This window comes from Euphorbia lathyris, chromosome 4 (genome assembly GCF_963576675.1).
Source record: "Euphorbia lathyris chromosome 4, ddEupLath1.1, whole genome shotgun sequence".
In the NCBI taxonomy this organism is placed as follows: Eukaryota; Viridiplantae; Streptophyta; class Magnoliopsida; order Malpighiales; family Euphorbiaceae; genus Euphorbia; species Euphorbia lathyris.
Genome location: NC_088913.1, coordinates 38,114,952 through 38,130,201, shown reverse-complemented (window position 1 = coordinate 38,130,201; position 15,250 = coordinate 38,114,952). Strand labels below are relative to the sequence as shown.

At 33.6% G+C, this 15,250-nt stretch overlaps 1 protein-coding gene across 2 annotated transcripts; it reads left to right on the top strand.

The window, feature by feature from the left end:
- Nucleotides 1-927: 927 nt before the first annotated feature.
- Nucleotides 928-8,993, top strand: LOC136226078 (uncharacterized). 2 transcript variants are annotated; one of them, XM_066014373.1, is made up of 10 exons: nt 928-1,182; nt 1,259-1,788; nt 1,896-1,973; nt 3,024-3,267; nt 3,659-3,913; nt 6,826-7,207; nt 7,288-7,444; nt 7,605-7,892; nt 8,191-8,298; nt 8,401-8,993. In XM_066014373.1, the coding sequence occupies exons 2-10, from the start codon at nt 1,261-1,263 to the stop codon at nt 8,821-8,823; spliced, it is 2,463 nt and encodes an 820-aa protein (XP_065870445.1). In that variant the 5' UTR covers nt 928-1,182; nt 1,259-1,260; the 3' UTR covers nt 8,824-8,993. The 2 variants fall into 2 exon arrangements, with proteins under 2 accessions (XP_065870445.1, XP_065870446.1); XM_066014374.1 differs by having other exon boundaries at nt 929-1,182; nt 7,318-7,444.
- Nucleotides 8,994-15,250: the final 6,257 nt, after the last annotated feature.

Sequence of the window (15,250 nt, the reverse complement as noted above, 5' to 3'; positions counted from 1 at the left end):
GAAACTTGAAATTTTAAAATAAATTTTTTGCTTCCATATTAAAAAAAAAAACATTTTCTCTTAAATTAGTTTTTTTTTTGAGATAAATATCAAATTTTAATCTAATGTTTTTGAAGGAAAATATTCAAATTTAATCTTAATTTTTTTAAATAATATTTATATTATATATATATATTTTAAAATTAGCTTGACTGCTATTTAGTAATTGTCACATATACTTTTCAAATATAAATTACGTTTAAAATATTTAATTTAATGTCTCATTATTACAAAATAAATAAATAAATAAAATACTAACAACTAAGTTTATTATATACAAGTTAATCATAAAATTTTGACACGTAATCCTAGATTTTTTTATCAATGTGTTTAGAATGTTTATTGTATTACTAATATAGTTACAAATAATCAACTCAAAAAATGTGAAACTCTTTTAGTTTATCGACCATTTTGATGGAAATGGAAAGACATTAAAAAAAGAGATATACTCCTTTATTTATGTAATCACTAAAATAGTACGACGATGGCCCTTTTAAAGATAGGTGTATGACCCCCGAAAAAATATTACTCCATTCATTCCCTTATATAGACCATTTTAAGGTACTTCATACAAATTAAGAAATATATTGATTAGTTTCAAAAAAAAAAAGAAATATATTGGTTAATTAAAAAAATCTCTCTCGTGTTATTATTAGTGCTATTTTTATTTTTCAATACTTAAAATTTGTTGATATTTTAATACTTAAATATTTAAATACATTTATCATAATATATTATTATATTTCTAATGAAATTCATTCTCTTTTTTATTGAAAATATAAGAAAACACATGGATAATTAATGTTTATATACAACCCTAGGATTGTATATATCATTTTTTTTTTTTTTTTTTTTTATATATAAGTTAAAGATATACTATTTGCTTTGGTTGTTAAAATACGAGGAAATTACTCTCCAAATCGAAGAATCTGCCGTCGGCTTCAGCATCTAGCAAAGAGTAAGACTGTAGCAGCACCATTTTCTTCCTTATCTAACCGAATCGATCTTTCTGTCTCTCTCAGCTATTCCTTCCAGTCTTATAATTCCGATTCATAGATGTTGATATAACTACGCGCTAAAACGGAAACGAAGTTGTAGAAAACCCTAATTTTTCTCATTGAATTCCAACTCAGATCCAATAAGGTACTCTTTCCGTTTGTGGTTTTCCTCCTATTTACATTTGGAATTTATTTAGTTGGTGAATTGTTCTTGTGTATAGACATGAAGCGGAAGCGTCCAGCCCGAAAGAAATCAGCAAAAAAGCCTACCCCGTCGGTAAATGTCGACGAAAGAGTGTTCATAAACTTCGTAACAAAATCTGTGGTAGATGACATTAACAATAATAATCAGTCTGATCAAGTTAATGCTGGAAAGGATTTGAGGTACTCGTCTTCTTCTTCTTCAAGCGACAATGGCGGGTCTTTTCATCTCGAGATAGATAGTAGTGGGCCTGATGAGCCAGCAACTGTTACAGAAAAAAAGAAAGGGGAAACTTCAACTGTTACAAAGAAGAAGAGATCAGTTAGCAATTATGGTTCGCAGAAGAAAGGGGCAACGTCAAGGCAAACTACCAATGCCTCAGTTATGCCACCGAGAGGATTGGTTCCTAATGTTACGTCTTCAAGATCAGGTTCTAAGGTTATGCCTTCTAAGGGATTAAGTTCTTTAAGCAGGCAAGCATTGCCAGCTCCAAAGATATCAAGTCAGGATCCTAGGTACAATAAGTTAGAATTGAAAACCTCCTTAGCGGTATGTGAGAGATATCTTTCTAAATTATGTATTTGTGGAGAAAGTTTGCATTTTTATCCAAGTTTTCTTATGATGTTTTTTTGTTTCTGTTTTTCTTTTTGCTTTAGGTGATAAAGAAGGTAATGGCAATGGATGAAGCTAGACCTTTTAGTGCTCCTGTGGATCCTGTTTCTCAGGGATTACCTGTAAGTGCGAATTACTAAATGGTGCAGTATACATCTTAGTAGAGTGTAGAATTTCTCAAGGATAGCGCTAGGGGCATGTGTTCTCAATTAACTTAATCCGTTGTAACCAAAAAATTAAACTTAATCTATTGGATTATTGAGGTTTGGTAATTATTCTGGCCCAATATATGACCTGAAAACATTGATTGACCAATAAAGAAGAAGAAAAAAAAGAAATATGTTGATTACTTGATAGTGTATCATTTATGTGGACACTTGGTCCTATCTAGCTGCTTTGCGGCTTAAGCTTGGATTGGAAGGATGCAGACAGATACTCAAATCTTTCAGTACTATTTTAGATTCTGGATTTTGTTCACCCAGTTATTTATCACGGAACTGCTTTACACAGAGCAGTTTGTTACCTACCGACTGACTGTTACCTTTGCCAATTTTGGATGAGAGTCTATGATGCACGGAAACGGAAACGGAATTTCTTAAAACATAGGAAACGGAAACGCGGGGGAAACGTGTAAATATTAAAAATACAGGGGCATATTTATAAATATTAAAAAATATAATAAACATAATAAATTATAAATATATAAAATAATTATGGATAAAGTATAAAAAAGTTTTACATTATGGTCTTTAAAAATGTTTCCGTTTCGGGGCGTTTCCGTTTCCCACATCTTGTAGAAACTTTGAAACGTTAGTTCAAGAATGTTTCCGTGCTTCATAGGAGAGAACCTTTAAAGAATTTCTTTCTAAAATTTGTAGCTGCCTTGCATTTGTCTGTTTGTTGCTTTTGGAAGGAATATATTCCTTTCTACTCATGGTGTCTCTACTATTTTCCCTATTGCGATGTAACATGGATAATAAAAATTGTTCTATGGCGTCCAATTATGAAAGTGAAGAAGTGGTTATTATTTGGCGTATTTATCATACTTGTGTTGTCTTACATATTAGCTTGGACTTCGAGTTAGACAGCTTCCTCCACTATAACAAATCTATAACATGGACTGACTCTCTCTTTCATGCATCTTGACGGTTGGGGTGTCTGATGCCAAACAGGATTACTTCACTGTAATAGACACGCCGATGGATTTTGGAACAATATGTAGCAATCTTCAAAGTGGTGTCAAGTACATGAACTCAGATGATGTTTATGAGGATGTAAATTACATCTGGGAAAATTGTCGCAACTACAACAAAAAGGGTGACTATATTGTGTACCTTATGAAGAGGGTAAAAAAGAAGTTTATGAATTACTGGAAGTCAGCCGGGCTACGCGCTGAGATACTGAGGGAGCATAGTGGTATGGATTCATGCTTTTTCTCGCTTTGGCTTACTTGAATACCTGGGGAGCAATTATTTGGGGACTATTGCTATGATTTCATGTGAATGATGTGTGTTAATCATTTTGATGTTTTAGTTAGTATTGTTGTTTATTTCATGTTTGTCTGTCAGTTATTATTAGTCTCTTTGACTATATTCTGTACTGAACTGCAGCACTGTTTACCATTCATTGAACTGTGGCTGTGCTTGCAAGGTAGTTTTTTAATAGTGTAATATATCAGACAATCAAATACTCCAACTTTCACTTATAGGATTGGATGTGCCTTGATAATATATGTATCATGCTTAACATTTGTTTCCACTATTTTACAATTGCTTTTTTAATTATTGTTTATTGGTATACTTTGTAGGCCATTCTCATTCAATGGCTTCTAGTGATCATACTATGTGGCAGAGCAGACATGAGGCATTGTCTGTGGTGAACCGTATGGTAACCAACTCCAATAGGATGCAGAAGGAAAAACCTGGCACCAGCCAGCCTCAGCCTCAAGTAGTTCCATCTGGTAACGTTCAGCCTTATCAGTCTCGTCGTCAGCCTCAGCCAAGTAGCACTCAAGTGCCTTTATTTTCCCAGTTACATGCTGGTGAGGGAAGTAGTTATACAGGTATGTTATTCCTCAATGACAACAACAGGCATATCACAATTTTTCAGTTTTGACATATGTATTATTATCATCCCTAGACTTCGGCCTCGGTGACAACAACAGGCATTTTACAATTTTGCAGTTTCGACATATGTATTATTATCATATCCGTAGATTTCGGCTGCACTAGGACCATCTTTCATTTAGCAAAATATCTAATTTACCTCAGAATTGCACCTGATACAACTTGCTCTTTATGTATTTATTTATTTATGAATATCGGTACCCAATGGCAGAGCCATAAATAAATACTCAGGGGTCAATGTACGAAAATATGTTAAAAGTTACAAATTGATTTTGGGACTAAGTATCAGAGACCAGTAATGCCGTCGCAACTTCCGCTGCTAATGTTAATTCCGTTACATATTCTAAATAGAGTTAAATTACCGACGGAAGCTGTACATTTACCGACAAAATGTCTGTCTGTAAACCTAATTCTCTTTTATTTTTTTATCGGAGTCAAGGGGGTCAATGGACCCTTCTCCGCCTCTGTCGGTACCTATCTTCTGTTGTTTGGGACATCTAGTAACATAAATATGGGCTTGAACTTGCCAATGAAACCAAAAGTTACTTGTTTACAATCGAGTTACTGGATATATGGACATGGGAATGCAAAGTAGTTTTTTTGGGTTCCTAGAATAGCAAATTGATGTATCAAATTGTTATGGCCAATAATGGCCTTGGGATCTGGTTGTATGTCTATGATTTTTCTGTGGTTTTCTTTCTTTAGAACTGCAGATTACTAACAAGGGCTCATTTGGGAGAACTTTTTGATGAAAATACTGCTCGTCTTCGTTCATCTACAGAGGGACTGCCGTAATACAGCTACACACAACTGTCAGCATAGTTGTTAAAGGCGCAAGGCGCACTAAGGCGCCAAGGGGTCCTGGAGCCTAGGCTCAAGGCGAGGCGCTCGCCTTAGAAACACGAGGCGCATAAAATAAAATAAAAATATATACTATTGCATAAACAAACAAACAAAAAAACACGCAAACAAAACAAAACCACATAAAAACATAATACTAAATCATAAATGCAAAAAACACCAAATTAAGTCCATACTTCATAGAGACACGTATACTTTTCTTAACCTAAAGTACCTATCTATAACTAATGTTGCTAAATTAATAACCACTCATTGTCCATAAAAAAGAACACACAACAAAAACTAATAACCATCATCATCAAGATCATCCTCCAAATTAATATGGTCCTCTACATATACTTAATGTGACAGTCTGTCATCATGTTACCAAGAGTGGACAGGCAGTTATATTACTATTACATATGATTTAGTATTGACACAGGACAGAAAATACTTAGACACTTGCACAAAGCACTCGAGTACATATTAGCCCATGACACAAATGATGATTTTTTGAGATGTGGATATAAAATCGAAATAAACTGAAGTATGAGGATAAAAATGTCAAATGAAAATGCTTGATTGAAAGAGATCAGTTTCAATGTTAAGCTCAAATATTTGTTGAGTTGATGATGGATGAAATTTAAATGATAACCACTCACATAGTGCATTTCATAATTGATGCAGCAACTTATATTGGAATTAGAGGTCACTGAACACAATGTCCGCATCTTTCTTGTTCTTGGTGCACATATATAGAATTGTGACCTTAATTGCTTACTGTGACAACTAGCTAGACAGCCATAATCATTCTACTTGAAGAACTAAGTGGAATGCTGCCAGAACTTTTACGATTATGTGGCGATTTTACCACGGGTCAGCATAAATATCAACTATGAACAGTTGACTATTTATATGTGAAAAATTTAAGCATGATTGGCAAGTATAAGCTGCTACAAGATAGCTGTAGGGTTGCTATGTTTCCTTAATTGTAGGAGTAATTTAGGAAAACCTTGTATATATGTGTGTATTCCACCTAAGGTAAATATATTCATGTGGCCCTTCAGAAACATGGTATCCCATGTGTTTCTTTCTGTTTACATGGTACCTTGCAGTATAACACAAGGTTCAAATTGCAGTGAGAAAGGAACCAAATATTAATGGTCACTTGTAAGAGGTTAATAGGTTATATTATATATTACTAACCTGCCATGTCCATTAAGACTGGGAACTGTTATTCAAGTGTGAGTGGTTTGATTAGGAGTCTGATCTTGGATTGAAATTCACCTTCTCCATAAATTGGTTGATGCTAAGTCTTACCCACAGACACATGTAATAAATATGACTTGTTCATCCTTGCAATTGAAGAAGTTCAGATTTACTATCTTCCTTATCCGGCTTCTGATGATAATTATGATCAGTATGTGATCTACAAAATTAAAGCAAGAGCCAAGAGAAGTCTGTTGTATGATGGTTTAGGTCCTCTAAAAGATCCAAATGGATAATTTATTGAGTACGAACTAGTAACAAAGGTCTATCAGATGTGCCTGATTTTGATTTGGACTGGGCACTGCATAGAGGATGACAGTGATAATGGTGATTAATTTGTGCCAATACTTTTAGGATTTTATTTGTAATTAGATTTATTATTCCCATTTGAGTGTGTATCAACAATATCTCATTTTGGACCAGTATTATTGTATGCATATAATTGATAATAATTTCTCTATAATTTTCTCATTGCATATTTTTTAATGTTTAGCGGGTCAGCCTTGGTGCAATGCTAAGGTTGATGCCGTGTGAATAAGATGTCACGGATCCGATTCGTGGAAACAGAGACTTGCAAAAAAAAAAAAAAAAAGGGAAAGGCTGTGTACAATGAACTCGACCCTCCCTGGACCCCGCATAGTGGGAACCTTGTGCACCGTATTTGCACTTATTATATTTTTCAATATATTTGTTAAATATGCATTTACCTAATGAATTGTAATTTCATGGTTGTTTATAGATATGACAAGGAGTAGAGCCCGTGATACTGGTGGCAAGAATAGATGGGATCGAGATTCAGGGGGTAAGACTACTCCAAAGACTAGTGTGCGTACTGGTATGTTTGCGGGAGCATCAATGGCTGATGGAGCAGGTCCATCTGCACCCACCTTTCTCACCCCTAGCTGTTCCCAGACTTCACAGGATGTGCATACACCGCAGCCATCACCAAATAGTCCGCAGTTGCCTGCTATATTTAGACGTACTCAACAGCTAGCACCTCCTGAGCCAGAACCAGAGCCAGAGCCACAACCACAACCACAACCACAACCAGCACTTCCTGAGGATGAAGTTGGAAATTCTGTACTTGGTGGTCGCATTGAGCTCACATTATCTGGGGATGTGTAAGTTTGATGTTTTCATAATATAATAATGATGATGTGATATGCACGTTGATACTTTTGCACTTATGTTGCTTTGACAGCCTTCTGACATGCGTCACTCAATGTTATAGGATATTACCTTCTGATAAGTCTTCACGTGCAATTAGAAAGATATTCGAGAAGAAACTCGATGTAGAAGGAGCAAAATGGAAAATGGTATCACAGGAGACAAAGGAGTTTTATTTTCAAGAGTTTAAGGTATGAGCTGATAGCAGGTTATTGAAAATAAAAAAATTGCAAACAATTCTAATAACGTTTGGATATATCTGCACCTTTTAGTTGAGGACAGAATCTGATTCTCAATTGAGATTTGCATCCAATTATCTGTAATTACTCTGTGTAATCTTAAATTTTGCAGAAATGTTTCTTCTGGGATCAAGCAATTGATCCTATGGTAAAACATGCCTGGCATAAGAAGGCTGCTATGCGTTACAGTGACCTGTTGAGCGAAACAAAGAGCAAGGGCGTTAGACCTGCTTTTATTCCTCATGATGTTTGGAAAAGATGGTTGGAACTGTGGTCTGATCCTGCATATGTCCGCATGTCTCAGCAGAACAAACTGAATCGCCGTAAAGGGGAAGATGGTCCTGCAGGTGCCTGCCACACTGGGGGATCTGTTCCCCATCTCGAGCATAGAAAACGACTTGTGAGTATTGAATATGTCTAACTATTTATAATAATATGATTTGTAAATTGAGACAATTATTGAATTCAGGTGATCTGAATCAAAGTTATGTACATGTCATAAAGCTAGTTTAAGAAATATGAAATTCCTTTGAGTGATGAGTGGTAGAAGGAATGATAATTGCAAGCCTTAAAAGGCATCAAATCGATATGGGTTGTGTAGGGAAATTAATGTTTGTGTTGTCCATGTTTTCAATAGAAATTATGAAAGAGGTGTTATTTTTATGGAATAATCAGTATTTGTTTTCATTTACATACAGGCTGAACAATTGGGTCGGGATCCAACTCCCCATGAGTTATTCGTCTACACTCACACCAGGAAGCATGATGGCCAGTCATTTGTGGACCAGCGAGCCAAAGAAGTCCATGTAAACTTTTCATTTCTCTTTTTGGCACACTACTTGCTAATTTGTTGCTTTCATAAACCATAACTAGAGCAGTGACTATATCTTTTCATTCTGTATTTACAGGAACGGGTGGAGTCTATCAGGGAGCAGATGACACAAAACTCTTCCACAGTGGATGAGTCAAAGGTGTTCTATGAGGCTGCTGGTGGGAAGCGGAGAAGTCGAGTCTATGGACTTGGCTCTGAGGGACCGGAGTACTATAACTCCTATAAGTCGTGCAAAGTTTCAATATTTCCACCCAAAATCCAGTCTGCAGAATTAAAGCAACAACTCGAGCAGTTGCAACAGCAGCAGCATGCTACGGAGGAGCGACATGAAGAAAGATATAATGTTCTGTTGGAAACCATCCAGAAACAAACCGAAATCATTCATGCCATGCACAAACAGATTGAGACCTCACCCCTCACTGCTCCTGCTGATGTTCCTCCTATTACGGCTGCCAAAAAAAGTCCGAAAAGTAAAGCAAAAGCCAGATCTAGGAGATAAATTGATCAAACTGTTGACTTTAATTTTCAGGAGTTGGATTTGTTTTTGTTATTGAAGATGAATGATTAGCTATTATGTTACATATATTTATTAACCTTAATTTGAGTTGTATGTATATTTATAAACCTTAGTTTTTTCGAATTAACAATATAAATGTATGTTTGTTTGTTTGTTTGTTTGTTAATTAAAATTTTGTTAGCCTTACAGATATTTGAATTCAGACAAATATCTGTTAGGCATTGAGAATCTCCCTACAACCTGGGCATATGCCATTTGTTTCATTTGTTCAGGAATGAAGTGGAAGTTGAAGCCATCATATTTCACCCGGTTCAGACATCCAAACCATTTGTAAAGCCCTTGATTTGTGATCTATTAGGGATGACAATGGATACAAGTTTTGCAGGTGTCTATACTATTTGACTCTTAATTGGAGTATTTGAATCTTATATAAAATGATTTGAGATGAGAATAAGATTTTTAAAACGAAACCCGTGAAGGATATGAGACGGGAATGGAAGTACTCCTAGGTACCCGTTACCCTTCATATATTTGCTAATTTATATTCTTTTTCTTTGAATTTATATGGATGCATGCTAAATAACCTTCAATATTAAATATTTTATGTTCTTTTATTGTTATTAAATTGTATATAATGTTATTTAGAATTTTAAGTTTTTTTTTTTTTTTTTTTTTTTGTGTGGAAATTTGTGAATGGTTTTGTTAAATTTGTGGATAATATTATTAAATTTTGAATGGATTTGTTAAATTTGTGGAATATTAAGTTTATGTATATTTTTTTATTTATTTAAACGGATATCCATGGATACCTGTGAATTATGTGGGCGGAAAAAAATTTAGATTTGTGTAAAGGTAATGAGTCCGGACGGGTAGTCCAACGTAGGCATAAAGACTTATATGGCTCATGTAGTATTCAAAATTTTGTCATATATGGTATCATTTGGTAACATTATCTTCTAGGATATTCTAGTATGTGACATTTAACACATTTTGGATGAGAAGTTAACTTATTTGCTAATTATTGTCACATCACACAATAGTTGGCACGTGATTTATACATATGACAATTGTTTTAATATTTATTTTTCATATAGACTTAATATGTGAATAAATAGGAAAGAATTTGTCATTTGGCCTCTGTGGTATTATTTGGTAATATTTGCTCTATGTGTATTCTAATAGGTGACATTTTAACCCATTTTGAATGAAAATTTATTTAATTTTTCACATGGCACAGATGTATTCACAAGGCATTTATTTAATTTATTTGGTAATATTTGCTCGCCTCTCTTTCGTTGCGGGTGCTTTGTGCCATGTGAACAAATTAAATAAATTTTCATTCAAAATGGGTTAAAATGCCACCTATTAGAATACCTTACTAAATAATACCACAGGGAACAAATGACAAAATTTTAAATACTACAAGAGCCAAATAATGCTTTAATCCTTCAAAATATAAAAGGCAAATATAGATATGATAAGTGTCCAAAACCCATTCGCTTCAAATCACTATTTGCCATTTAAAATGTTGATTTTTGCCATTTGATATATTATTTGGTAACATTTGTCTAAAAATCTATTCAAAATACTTGTTTTGTTTATCCTTTTATCTATTATTTGGTAACATTTTCCTATTGATCTAACAAAATTAGTGAAATCTCGGTTGAAATGGATGATAAATTACTGGTTGAGATATCATCAATTTTGATAGTTAAGGGGAAAATACTACTAAATAATAAGTCAAAGATAAAAATCAACATTTTAGATAAATCAATGAGTAAATGTTATAGAATAATAGGTCAAAAATAAAGGCACAAGGCAAATGATACTTTTACCCAAAAGAAAATTATCATACACATAGGAATAAAAAGTAAGTTACATACTAGAACTCTCAACGTTATCAATATTGTACAACTATATAGATGTATTTCAAGTTGTGGCGGATCAAAGGGGGCCAAAAGGGTTTAAGTATGTTAAATATTGAGAAATTTCATAAAAAATTGTGTACATAACTTTTTTCTCTAAAAATCCTAAAAAATTGTGTATATATTATCAGAGAGTAGATTTTCAATACTCCTAGTCAACAAATCTTGAATACGTAACGTATCTCAAGATTACAAGAGTAGATTTTCAAAGCTATATAGATACTTGTCATGGCTTGAAGGTCAAATTCTCATATATTTCCCGTAGCAAAAAGGAATAGAAGCAAATAGTAAATGGAAGCATAAAAAATGATTTGATGCTTTCAAGGAACCACACATCTTCAAGAAAATACATACACTTTTATTGAAAAGTGATATCTTTGTTAGCATTTAAGGAGATAATCAAAGATCTCAAATAGAAAGTAGAAATTTTACGCTACTACCGAAGCAATCGATTCATTTATGTTTGGAATAAATAATTTCTAAATTCAAAAAAACATTCAACATAACATTACATTAGAAATAAGAGATGTTGAAAATATCAACCACTACATCTAACTAATCTGCTGTTACATTAACAAAATGACAAAATAACTTCCAAAATCACATATATTAACCTATTTGAGTGACTTTATTCTAAATAAGAAGTTGAGAAACTTAATTGTAACGTTTTGATGTTCATAGGATCAGTTGCAGTTTTTGGACAATTTAGAAGATTACGGATTTATTAAGCCTATTTAATTTTTATTTTAAGTATATTTGATTTATATTTGTTTGACTAATAAAATTTAGCTTAACTTTTAATTTTAATGGCAAAGACGAATAGTTACGATAAAGAATGTTAGGAAATTCATGCACCTTTAAAACGACAATCCCTTTTGATGCACTAGATTCAATAGGAAGAACAAGTACATTATGAACCTCTGGGAGCCATCGAAATGGATCAGTCTTTTTCTTCTTCTATTTTCATCATCCGCCTCATAGATACTTACTGATTGTTTCTGAGGGATAAGTTGTTCACATATACATTTTCTTCGTTGACCATTTCTTCGGGGTCGAAATGACCCCAAATATCTTTTTTCATAATTCGTTTCTTCCAAAACATAAAACAGATTCGAGCTAATATCAATTAAACCATGGTTGGATGCGAGGTTGAAATTAGTGATATTTTCTTTGCCTGGCCGATGAGTTTTGACTTTAATGGTTGTGCCCACTTCAATAGTGGCATCAAAACTTGATTGAATAACATTCTCTGTCTTTATAGATTGCGGTAGTTATGGATTTATTGTTCGTGATTCAAAATAAACATATAATGGGATAACAACGCTTGGATTCATCCGAAAATACTCTATGAAGCACTCAACATCACTTGAATCAACAATCGGAACTATTATACCAGGAACTTTGTTTGGACCATATGTAGTTTGCATAGTCATACGTACGTCAAATGGTGTTGAATCAACATGGAGAGAAGTGTAGACTCTCTCTTGAAGCATTTCCAAGTTGATTTTCGTTGAAAGTCGAATCAACTTCGATTCACCCCCCATGTGTCATGGCTTTTCCCATTGTTTTCCATAGCAATGTTCGGTTAACATACTGCTACTATTAACAAATAAGGACAATACAACTTAGTGTCAAACAATGTACTAAAGGAAGAAAGAAAATATGTTCCGCAATTACTTGAACTGTGAAGCAACATACTCAACTACGAATTCGCAGGTCTTCGCGGTTAATGGAACCATGAAGTATGTGTATGTTTTGGCTTCACATTTTTATATGATATGCGAAGCCTATAAGCTTCGCAGTTTATGATTTTATGAAGGAAAATCGCAAACCCCGAAGCTGTCGGTAAATCTTAAAACTCCAAATGTAGGATCAATACACAAAACCTATGGTTCCAAAAGAATTTATGAATAGAAAATGAATATAGTACTTACATGAAGAGCTTAGATCTTGGATTGATGTATGAAAATGAAGGGTTCCCAATGAATAGAATAAGAGGAAGGAAATGTCTATGTGGTTATATATATATATATATATATATATATATATATATATATATATAGGAGAGATCAGGTGTGACACATTGCTTATGGTGTGACAAAGCTTATTGTGTGACAATAGTGGCTTTTTAGTAATTGTGTAAAAAATGGAGGGGTATATTTGTAATTTTTCGCGCTTAGTATAAATAGTAATTATGTTAGGGGCAAATTTGTAATCTCATATATTTCTCTCGTTCTTTCTTCTCCGGTGATTCTCTGATATTTCTCTGGTTTTTGCGATTGCGCCGTTACATTTCCGATCGTGTTTTGTTGAGTTTTTGTTTGGATTTCTTTGTTCCGTCTCGCATTTTTGTGTTTGTTGGAATATATCGGTGAGTTCCTGTATATTTTTTTGTTTGTTTTGATCGTTTTTATGTTTTTAGGTTTGTTCATTTCCCTTCGTTTTTTTAAGTTGAATATTTATGGCTCTGATTTCCTATATTTTTTCTTTATCGCTAGGTTAGGCTTTCTGTTTGTGTATTTTTGAAGTATCGGTGAGTTCCTCTGTGTTTTCTTTGTTCATTTTAGATTGTGTTATGCATGTACATTATGTTTGTTTGTTTATATGTTTTGTTTCGGTTTTGTATTTGTTTTGTTTGTTGTTTTTAGGTTTTCAACGGCATTTTATTGTGTTTTTTCATTTTTTGCGTCTATCATTTCTTAGTTTTGTGACATGTATATGTGTTTTTTTTTGTTGTTTTTCAGTATATATCAGAATGTCGAAAGCTTCTTCTTGTAGGGAAGATATTTTGCCTGATCATGTTATTGATCCTGCGTTACTTCGTTCTATAAACTCTGATTATATGGAGGTTGATAAGGACAGGTACTATTTTATGTTTTATGGAACAATATATGTATTCGTCTGGAACAATTTATGTTTTTGTATGGAACTATTTATGTATTCGTTTTGAACAATATATGTATTCGTTTTGAACAATTTATGTATTCGTTTGGAACATTTTTTTAAGTTCGTTTGTAACTATATAGGTATTTTGTTTATTTGGTATTGTTGTTAATTTTGTTATTTTTTATGTTTCAAGGGTCTCTGAAAAGAATAATGAAGGAGCAAGTAAACAGAAATTTGTCAAGAAATCTCATTCTTTAAAGAAGAAGTCATCAAATAGTTGTGTTCGTGTTGATGAAAGTTCTTCAGATGCTCTCAAGGATGTTGAAAGTTGTTCTGATGCTGATGAGTCTTCTTCTGATGATCGGGATAATATTAATGATCCTGATTTTGTTATCAGTGCAAGTACACCATCAGAACAAGCAGATGATGAATATACTGTTTTTGGTTCTGTTGCAAAGAGAAGAAGAGTTGGAGTTAGTTTGAAGGGTGATGTTTCTTCTAAGTTGAAGAGGAAGAATGTTGAGTTTGTGAATGTATCTGGTGCTTCTAAATTGAGAAGGAATAAATTTGAGGTTGTGAAAGGAGTTGGTTCTCCTAGATCTGTGAACAATGATTGTGGAAGAACGATAGAGCTAGGTTTATCTGGTGTAGTATTGAATCAAAGGGTTCGTCCAACAGCCTTTATTAAATTTGTGAAAACTATGCCAGAGACACATAAAGCTGCCATTAGGAGGATAGGTTTTGGTGGTTTTTTATGTTTGGATATTGGAAAGCTTAATGGAATTTTTTGTGGGAAGGTTGTGGATTCTGTTGATCCTGATAGATGTTGTTTCATTCTTTCTGGTAATGACCGGATTGATTTGAGTGTAGAGGATTTTAATTGTGTTTATGGTCTGCCTTGTGGAGGAAAGGAAATATTCGAAGCTGATAGTAAGAGTGGGGATGTTTGGTGTAATTTTTTAAACACTTGGAGGAAGTCTTATGGTTTAAGTACTGGCAGCCCGAAGGATAAGGATGTTCTTTGTAAGCTGAAAAGTCTGTTGGAAGTTGATGTATGTGATGAGTTCATCTGGAACTTTATCGTTATTGTGGTTAATTCTTGCATTCGTTCAAACAAGAACAGGGCATTGTACCATAAGTTTTTATTTAGTTGTATGAATGTCAATGAAATTTCAAAGTTAGATTGGTGTCGTTTTAGTTTTAAGCATCTTATTGATTCAGTTCGTTCTTTCAAGAACGATTCCAATCCGTATTTCTTCACAGGCCCTCTTCCATTTATTCTGGTAATTTTTTTAATATGTTTGAATTTATTTTGAATAATTTATGTATTAGCTTATAATTTGTTTTTCTTATTTTTTTATTGTAGATATGTTATTTTGATCGGTTGCAACGTGGGGTTGATTTGAGGCCACGTTCCTTTCCGCTAACTTCTGTTTGGAATAATGTTCTTATTTCTGAAAGAATAAAGTTGGAAAATGCCAGTGGTTTTGGCAAGGGTATTGTATTAAAGAGATTATCTACATCTGAAGCAGATGTAGAATGTGAAGTCCCGAATGTTGAAGGTAAAAAGAAGAAGAGGAGAGAAGAAGAGAAGAAGA

Coding starts and splice junctions, on each gene's coding strand:
- LOC136226078 (XM_066014373.1), top strand. CDS start 1,261: ATGAAGCGGAAGCGTCCAGCCCGAAAGAAATCAGCAAAAAAGCCTACC. Junction 7,208..7,287: donor CTCACATTATCTGGGGATGT/GTAAGTTTGATG, acceptor TTGCTTTGACAG/CCTTCTGACATGCGTCACTC. Junction 8,299..8,400: donor AGCGAGCCAAAGAAGTCCAT/GTAAACTTTTCA, acceptor CTGTATTTACAG/GAACGGGTGGAGTCTATCAG.